The sequence below is a fragment of the Netta rufina genome (assembly GCF_964035555.1).
Source record: "Netta rufina genome assembly, chromosome: 5".
Taxonomy (NCBI): domain Eukaryota; kingdom Metazoa; phylum Chordata; class Aves; order Anseriformes; family Anatidae; genus Netta; species Netta rufina.
The window spans coordinates 18362549-18372420 of NC_140128.1; the positions used below are offsets into that span (position 1 = coordinate 18362549).

Consider the following 9872-nt stretch of genomic DNA (forward strand, 5'->3'; position numbering starts at 1 on the left):
ATGATACAAAATGACCAGAATTAGTACACATTACAGGAGTTATTAGGCACACAGAAAACATAATTGATCTGTCTTGAAAAAAGATTAGGACATGATTCAAAATGCTTTGTATGGTATCAATGAAAACATCACACAGAGCTTAAACATCTTGGGGAAAAAAAAAAAAAAAAAAAAAAAAAAACAAGACCAGTGCTACAGCACCCAAAAAATATTTGCAATTACTCTGGTGACTACAGTCTTCAGAAGTATTTTGTGGCTCAGTGGAAAACATCAGCTGATCTGCTGAAGCCGTGATAGCATCAGGGATTTCAATCAAAGACACACTGGGAGGCACAATGTGGATAATACACATTTTTTTTCCCAACAAGTACTGACAGCTAAAAAAAATATGCAGAGTACAAACAATACAAACATGAATCCTGTAGTAGAGAGTAAACAGACAAAATCTGCTGAGAAGACTGGCAAACTGTACCTAGGAGAAATATGTAAAACAAAAAAAAACAAACGCAGAAATCTAGAGGCATTAATTTTATTACTGAATGTACTTCTAGAACATCCTTTGAGTCTTTTGCCTTGTTAGATACAATTAGTTTGTATGGGTATCAAGCCAGAAAATCAAAAAAGGAAAAAAAAAAAAAAGGATCTCTAGGTTGTTATTTTTCACCTAAATGTATAAAATTGACTGATACAGGTACATTAAATACATTTCCATCCGCTGGGAAAGCTTATAATGGAAATTAGATGTGACATAGAAAGATAATGCTGGATATACTGATTGCAACTAAAAAAAAAGGGAAAAGTAGAGCTCTGCTTGTAATTACAGATATTCTATAACAAGAATTTAAGGAATTTCCTGACCATAAGGAAGACTAGAGGCAAGCTAAGTACAAATTGCAGCAGGAACTTAGGTTCAAGACTGACTAAGGAAAGGACTAAGATTACTGAAAGAAGTGCACAAGTCTTAGTGATCATACAAATACATTTATGGAAGGCCCTAAAAAATAAAGAACATGAAACCTGAGTATGATACATTAAGATACAGGAAGGTTAGGAGAAAGAACACACCAAGAGCATTGGAACACAAAAGTGATTTTAACCACAAAATTTCAAATCTGCTTTTGGGAAGCAGGAAGAGAAAAAAGACATAGGAAGAAACAAAGATCAAAAGCCAAAACATCAGAGAAATACAGGCAAAAACCTACCAAGGCAATGCCAGGGATACCAGTACGGTAGATAAGATATGAAAACATGGAAGAAAGTAAACTTAGCAAAAAGCTAGATAGGGAAAGGAAAAAAAAAGTAGTGAGTGACCATACAAACAAAAAAGCACCAAGATTAACAGCTTTGGACACAAAACAATACAGGCACTTTCAACAAAAGCAGAAAAAGTAACTCAAAGGACCAAATTGGAGAATTGTAGTAAGAAGCTGCTTGTATAAGCAGACTTGAAACTTCTCACCTGTGGTAACAGCATCAATACCAATAATATGTGGGACCATAAAAAAATAAAGATATCAACCACATTTTAGCATGGAACCATCTAACCTTGCTCTGAGCCACAGAGCTAAACTAATAAAATAATATGGCAAAGTGCAAAGTTGCAGTTGTGGAGTTGTAAAGTGTGTTATCATTTCAGAAACAAAGTGAAGTCTGGAGAAATAAAATTTGCACTAAAGATGATGAGATTTTAACACTATACTAAGAGCCTTCTAATGCACACTTACATAAGCAGAACTACACAAGGGTACTATTAAGACCTTAAATCTCTCTAAACAGACTTTAAACTCATCCCAGTGAGTCTGATGAGGTAAAATGACCTTTCCTGGGGAAACAAGTTTCACCAGTTTGATTAGAAAACTAGACACGCAGCAACACGAGTAAGAAAAAAAGCAGAGATCTATCAATGCACAAATATAATTGGTTACCTTTGTTCGAGCAAACAGCAGCATGGCAAACATGGTAAAGAGAGACAGATGAACAGCTAGTAGGAGAACAACGCTATTGGAAAGAACAGATCATAGGCATTAATATCATTTTTATTATTAACATCTCTTGTTAAAAATGTAAAAAAAATGCCATGTAAAAAGACAAGGATATTTTTAAATGCCATGTAAAAAATCCTTGTCTTTTTACGTGGCATATTTTTTAAAACTACATGGAGATAACAGATCATCTAAGCTTTGATTCAGAAGAATCACTTCTTCAGGACACAACAGCATTAGCTTGAACAGTTCTGAGATCAATGAGAGTTTAACATCTCTTTTTTTTTTGTCTAAAGTCAGAACCACATTTTGATCAGAGGATACAAATATAACACCTTGGTTTGCATAGGCCTTTGACTTTCCAGGATGCCCTGTGTAAGAAGTAACAGGCAAGGACAGCAAGATCTGTAAGCTGTATGTAACACAACCTATGCAAACAGGAAGAGCGCTCTCAAGAAGCATCATGCTGTCTGGTTGCCGTTTCACCAATGGCATTTCCAGTTCAACATTTCTAATGATAAGATCTAACATATATTTTGCTAAAACCATTTCGAAATTAAAAACGTGAAGTAAAGCACTCTAAAAAAAAAAAAAAGCATAGTATGCTTTATAGATACAAAAGTATCTTGTTGTGGGGCACTCATGACTGGGAGGCAAGTACCCATAACTCTTCCAAAAGGGCTGTACACAACGTACACAGAATAAAAGAACTCCACTCAATCAGACCTTGTATGTCACACACACAGTCACATCACATGCCTTCTAGAGAAATTTTACAGACTAAAGGGGCCAAGAAGTTACCACAACTTTCCATCCATCACTATCAGATCTCACCAACCACTTTCCTAAGGCCTCAAGAAGAAAGCTGCTCAGATGTCACACCCCAGAATACCAACAGTAACGACATGCTTGCTCTGCAAGGATGTTTTCTATGCTATTACCTACCTTGCCATTTCAGGCAATGTGCTGTTGATACTTTTTAATGTTTTCTTCATCATTGAAGAATTCTGAAGGAGAAAGAAAGGACGAAGAATTCTTCTTATTCTCACAGTCTGCAAAAAACAAAACAAGGGATCAGATGTTGAGTTCCCATAAGACTTGTACCGCAAACATTTTTAATGTAGGCTTGTCAAAAAATTATGCACATCAACAAAAATCAACAGTGTAACACAAAAAGGCTGTGCTCAGAAGCTGAATCTGTCCCTCTGGTGTTAGAAAAGGCACAAAGAAGACTTTATAAATCTTAAGTTGAAAGAATGATAGATTGCTTTAAAAATACACACTGAAGTTTCAGTAGCCTCACCAGACCATTAATTATAAACAATTTAACTTTACGTAACAAAAAGGTCGAGAGATAGCATTTTCCTATTTTCTGCCAAGTGGATACCCACTTCAAGAGTGAGTATCAAGAGCAAGCTATTTTCAATAGAAATAGATACACATTTTGAAAGCAAATGATTTCAGTGTTCAGGTTTTTTTCTGTTTTTTATTTTATTACAGGGTCTGCTTATTACACAGCCTTCCCTGCCTCTGACAAAACTCACATAGGTGATTGTCCTAATTTTCCTTAACATAACCTAAAGCAAGGAATCTACTTGATTTGTGCATTCAAGACACTTTCCAGTCTTCAAGTTATTTCTGACTTGCCTGCTACTTCAAGTATTTCAGCATTTTCCATTTTAGCATCAGTCTTCTCAGCACCACACGACAGCAAAAATCCACCCCTTGGTATTGTAACCTGCTGTTCAAGCTACTTGTCCAGTACTATGTCCAAAGATTTTAGAATTACTTCTTCTAAGGCACATTTCCAACAAACGCACAATCTTTAGCCTTGACAGTTAACTTACTTCAGCCATATTATATTTATTTTGTTTGAATAAATGAAAAGGATATAAATATCTAGCTAACTTGAACAAAAATGTGTATAGGCTTAAATAATACATTCTTTCAACATTTTAGGATGACCTCTTTGTTACTTGGTCTCATCCTGGTCAACAGTTCCCAGGAGTAACACATGCCCTGATCAGTATCCCTCAGCAGCTTCTCCTCCTCTGCCTCTCCCCACAGCTGTGTTGTTGATGGTTTCTGCAGAAAGCAGCAAGCAGTTCTTACCTCTGTGCAAACGAAACTCAGCGATACAACCCAGTCAGTAAGGGAAACAATTAATGTCAGGATATAAGCCATCAGCCATCTATTTTTCCAAAACTCTTCCCATCCAACTAAGTAACTCTGAAGGGAAGAGGGAGAAGAAGAAAAACAACAACTTATTTTAACAATAAATTCCAATACCCTGATAAAGTCAGCACCAAGTGTTTTTCAAGTATCCATAGTTCTACAGCAGTGCTCATAAAGAGTTCCCTGAAACCCACGTTGATCAGAGAATTTTTCTATAATAATTAAAAAACATCAAGAGAAGAGAGAGGTGAATGCAGACCATGTGGGAAGAATTCTTTGCATGCAAGAAAAAAGTCCATTTAGTAACCACAAAAAGATCTTCCAGAAAGAAGGATCCGAAGAACAGTTCTGTTTGGTTATTATACATGCCAATTTTTACGGCCTAAAACAAGCAACCAAGCAAAAGCCATTGTATTCCTAGTAAAATGAATTTTACTTATTCCACACAAATAAGAGTTTATATTTCTTAGGGAAGTAGCCATACATTTTCTATTAAAAAACAAACAAACAAAAAGTTTTTCGCTAAAGCTGCAGTAATTTCTCCTAAAAGAGGGACTTCAACTCTGCAAGCAATCTCATTGTGAAAAATCCAAGATTTGAATAACACTTCTCCAACCTTTCTCCCAAAATATAAAAGCAACACTGACTAAACCTACTCAGCTGCCCAGCACACGTAGCATTTCATTCAGTGGCAGAGAAAAGCAATGCTCACCTTCACAGACACATCAATCATGAACACGAGGAAGCAAAGCAGCTCAATGCTTTCTGTTAGGCCACATGGAGGCTCCCAGGCAGGAAGGCGGTATCGTACATCTGATGTGATAGTAAGCGAAGAAGGCCTTTCAATGAAAGCCAAAGCCAGGATTATAGTAATGGTCAAGCTCAAAATGCTGTTTGGGTAGAGATGAACAAAAATAAACAAAATGAATAACAAAATATTTACAGTCAAACAATTTTCTTACAAGAAAATCAAGTTTTATGAAATCATCTTTAACTCAAATTGGTTACACCATAACACAGCACTTAATTAGCACGATGTTGTCTGCTTTACAATAACTACTGCTGACAACCAAACAACCTTATGTGGTGTCATTTTGAAACTGACAACAATCTTATTAATATATAATACAGTTAGAAATAGACATTTAGAAAACTTTTTGTATGCCTTGTTGCTTTCCACTTCTACCATGTCCACGTGTAGTCACCCACTTGCTTCCTACCGTAAGTTCTGTAGAATAAGTGCACAATTATCTAATTATTTAATAAAAATAAGACATAAACACAAAAATTATAGTCCTAAACTAAAAAGCAATAAGAATAACAAGTTCTCACCATTGACAAATTCTTGAATAATACCACCTATAAAGCCACAGGGATTTAGAGTCCACACGGTGGTTTATAGATCGATACTGTAGGGAGAAAGCAAAAAAGGATAATTCAAATATTACACGTGGTCTTGCAAAAATAAACCAAGCTCTAATCAACAAGGCTCGAGACAAATCCAGTTGGACAATAAGATAAAGAAATTATTGTACAAGTTATTGTTAAAATGACACTCACTAATGAGTGCACCTTAGCTACAGCCCACATATGTGCAATGGGAAAGATTCTACTGAAGTTTTCCTTAATCTAAAGATTGCACATTTGATCAGATAAACAATCAGCGTGACAGTTATCTGAAGCAAGCATTATCCTCATTACATATTTAGGTAATTATATAGAACAGTAGGCACTGAATTATTGTTAAAGAGGCCCAGACTTTTGGTTCACCTCTCTTGCATTCCTTCCATTCATGGATCTTCTTTTGTCTTGCCCCTCCAAAAAGCCGTAAGATGCAAACAATTTAATTCTGGAAACAGAAGACCTCAATCTCCACAGCCCCCCCAGGCTGCTCTTACTCTGCCTCCTCCAAGTAGTAAGTGTCAGAAGGGTGTGCATGCATTCAATATATCTGAACTCCTGAAATCTCCCAACCAAAAGAAAAAGGGCTGCAAAACTGTCCTCGAGCATTCACACTGCCCGTGACTAATAACAGGAAGGCAAGAAAATTCAGAAGTATGCTGTGACAGACAGACAAAAATGGAGACTTGCACAGGCAGTAAGCTCAGCTAAAGTTCCAGCTTCTTGCTTAAAGCCAACCTCAAGCTTTGCCAACTCTCAAGCTTTGTAACCAGATTTAGATGCAAATAACAGGGTTTGCCCAGATACTTGCTCTTAGCAGTAAGGGCTTTATTAAAAAACAAAGCACACCCACCCACAAATCAACATAATCGGCATCTGCTTTGACAAACTTAAGAAGACACTAGTTCTGCACAAATACCCTGTGCAAAAACATGCACAGTCCAGGCAGACATTCACTGAAACTTGCATACCACAGGAATCTGATATTTTGATTTAGCTTTGTAAAACAAGACAATGTTATGTGGAACTTGCCTGAACAACAAAAAAAAAAAACAACTTGGAAGCTCGCAGAACACATAACAAATACCCAGCACGGAAAGCTAACAAACAAGTTGTATTTACCTGTATCGCGTCTTCTATAAATACTACGGCCTGGTTTATATAAAGGTCATTATCCGATCCAGTAGCTATAACGTTAAAAAGAAACAAGAATTACTTGCTGCATTTTGGATAAGACCCGCAGCCTGCTTAGTTAACAGTTAACCTGAGTGAACAGAAGCTGCGCAGCCACGGTTCTCACAATAAACAGCACTGTATAAACACACACACGCTGAGAAAATACGGAAAGACAACTCCTGCCACGTTTGGCAGCGTTGGGCATTAAATTAATAGTAATGATAATTTCAAAGAACATCATTTACCTTTATTTTGCAAAAAGGTTCGCTCTTCCATTTAGCTTAAGTAGCTACATTACGCTAGTAAATAAATAACTAGCGCGAGGCTGGGATAATTTTTATACGGAGAGAGAAATCTTAAGTAGCGTGCATTGTATTTTATGACCTTACATCCTCATCAGTCTTAGTCTCAAGAAAATCAGCACTAAATGAGACAGCAAAGATCTATTTCTATTTAATGGAGCTTTAACAATATTATTCTTTGATAAAGCGGGGATCCAAGCTGGAAATATGAGCCACTGGCATTCTAGACTCTTATTTTGTTTGTTAAATGTACTAAGGTTTAGATTGATATCGTTCCGTCCAAAGCCAACAGAAATTTGTCAGAAGAGAACAGAAATAAGTCCTTTAAAAATAAAAAAGAAAAAAAAGTCCCAAGAGTTTTTATTACCATAGCTAACAGATCAGAGTTCAAGACACAGAAAGAGGTAAAAGTACACAAAGTGAAATAAAATATTGCAAATTAGTTTTCATGTGACGTTTCAAAACCCATTCCTAAGTCTATATGAAGACATGCACAAAGTTAAGAATAAAGGTCAATCGCTTGCATTCGCTTGATTTATGACCTGTGAATAACTAACCTGACAATTAACCCAACAAGACAGGCAGTTAAAGCCAACTTATGAGGAAGAGTCTCCTTCAGAGAAAGATTAGGGGGCTACAAACAAAAAAACACTGCTGGTGTCACCTTCCTAAAGAGGGGGTGAGGCTGAAGGGGCAATTTGTGCCAGGCCAGGGACCCCGCTGGACGCCTCAATCCCGTGCGCTCCCCGTGCTGCTCATCGAGCAGCGCCAGCAGCACCGCTGCTTTGGGTCCCTGACAATTATGTTCCACATGATTCAGCAGCATCACTTTCTGCAGACAGCTTCCAAGTGTCACCGTTTATGCGAGCACAAGCCAGGCTTTTGTACCGCTTGCGACTCAACCCGGGATGTGAGGGAAATGGCAAATAGACGGCGGCGAGCAAGGTTCGTGCTGTCACGTGCAGGCAGATTTTATCCTGCTGGAGCCCCGCCGCGGCAGGGAGATACGAATAAAGTTGTTTAAAGGCACAGCATTAGTTCACGGGTACGAGGCACAGCAGAAGCTCCGCGTTTGTGAAGCAGACGCTGCAAGTTCAGCGCTGACCCCTTTCAGAAGGGCAAGAGCCGAGCGACCTCTCTTCGCCCTAACGCGCGGAAACTCCCAAGAAGCGATGACTTTGGGGCAGTTCCCGAATTATTTATTTGTTAAAAGGTCATTCTCCGCGCTGGCTGCCCGGACGGGCGCTTGTCCCATCCTGCCAGCCCTCGGTGCCGGCGAGCGGCGCTGAGTCACAGCGCGGCTGAGGGCAGCGCGGGGCGGCCCCACAGGAGAAGCCCCCACAGGAGCAGCCCTCAGGGGGGCTCCACAGCCACGCTCCCACCGCCCGGGCCGCCCCTCGCCCCCCGCTCACCCTCCTCGGCTCTCCGGAGCCAGCTCCGCGGGGGCAGCAGCGGCTCCGTCTCGGCGCCGGCTCCCGCCTCCATCAGCGGCGACCTGGGCTGGGCTGGGGCTGGGCTGCGCTCCGCCACCGGGACGGGGCGGGACGGGGCAGCAGCGGGGCGGCCGCCCCCGCCGCTTGTGACCGGCGCCTCAGGGAGGAGCCACGGCACGGCACGGCCCCCTCGGCACAGTACAGCCTCTTCGGGCACGGTACAGCCCCTTCGGGCACAGCCCGGCCCCGCTTGTGGCGGCCGCAGCCCGCCGGCACCGCCCCGAGCCCGCCGCCCCCGGGCTGAGGGAGAAGAGGGCGGGAAGGGAGGAAGGGGCGGGCGCCGCCTCCCCCTGACAGGGGCAGCCTGAGGGGGAAAGGGGCGATGCGGTGCGATCCTCATCGCCCTGCGGCTGCCAGGGCGCCAGCCGCTACTTCCCCTTCACACCCCGAGCGGAAAGCGGTGGTAAAAGCGGGCCAGTTCTCATCGGCTTCACCCCCGTGCAGGGCTGGGGTAGAGGAGGCAGAGGGGAAGGGCCAGCCCTGCTCAAGGCAGGCATGGCAGGGCTGCTGCAGGCGCCTGTCAGCACGGCCAGAAGGAGGTGAAGTGCCATTTGCACAACGGGCCTGAGTGCCACTGCCTAGGGAACTTGGTGTCCTTCTGCTGGCTGCCTGAAACGCTCAGGGTAACCACAGGGCCAGGGGGCACGGAAACAGCCTACTGCTTGTGCTATTGCTGACTGGAAAGAAACCGTTTCCTGCTGTGTCTGGCTGGCTAGGGAGGGAAGCGACAGCTTGAGGAAGAAAGCAAGCAAGACTTGGGATGTGCAAGAGGTTCCTGAACTTCTGTTCAAAAGCCACCCCTTACCTCCAGCTTAAAGAACTGGAAACGCCCAACTACTGGAAGGTGAATCCGAGCTGGGATTTTCCTTCATGTATCCATTTTCCTTCATCTGTGTCCAATGAGGTAAGTTAGTGATGTATTTAAACCAGTACCATATAATAACCCTACCAAAAACAATGCAACATCTTTAACACCACATGAATCAACTCTCCTGTCTCTCTGAAATGTGGAAAACAACGGTGGAGAACATGACATTTACCAGACATTTTCCATTAACACAATGTACAGCTATTTTAACAAAAGTCTAGCTTGGTCTAACCTCCCCTGCTGTAGCAGTTACAGCATTGTTTGCCCAAAGCCTCACAAATTCATTTTTAATTTCCTCTATTAAAAACACATCTTTCAAATCCAATGGGAAAAAAAAAAAAAAAAAAAAAAAGCAAAGGAAATGGCCAGACATTAAATGAACAGAAAAGGGACTCAAAAAATGGTGCAAGGACAGGCTTGTCCCTTTATTTTTCCATAGCTCTGGACCATTAAAAAGATTAATGAAGTTGTGAAG

General features: G+C 41.2%; 1 protein-coding gene across 1 annotated transcript in view; it reads right to left on the reverse strand.

Moving 5' to 3' along the window:
* TPCN2 (two pore segment channel 2) overlaps nt 1-8561 on the reverse strand; it is a 28263-nt gene extending 19702 nt beyond the window's left edge. The window contains exons 1-7 of the mRNA XM_084288419.1: nt 8449-8561; nt 6681-6745; nt 5490-5566; nt 4870-5047; nt 4095-4211; nt 2928-3034; nt 1926-1998 (exon numbers count right to left, since the gene is read on the reverse strand). Of these exons, the coding sequence (XP_084144545.1) occupies nt 1926-1998; nt 2928-3034; nt 4095-4211; nt 4870-5047; nt 5490-5566; nt 6681-6745; nt 8449-8521 (690 nt within the window). The 5' untranslated portion in view covers nt 8522-8561. The remainder of the gene's footprint in view (nt 1-1925; nt 1999-2927; nt 3035-4094; nt 4212-4869; nt 5048-5489; nt 5567-6680; nt 6746-8448) is intronic.
* Between the last annotated feature and the right edge of the window lie 1311 nt (nt 8562-9872).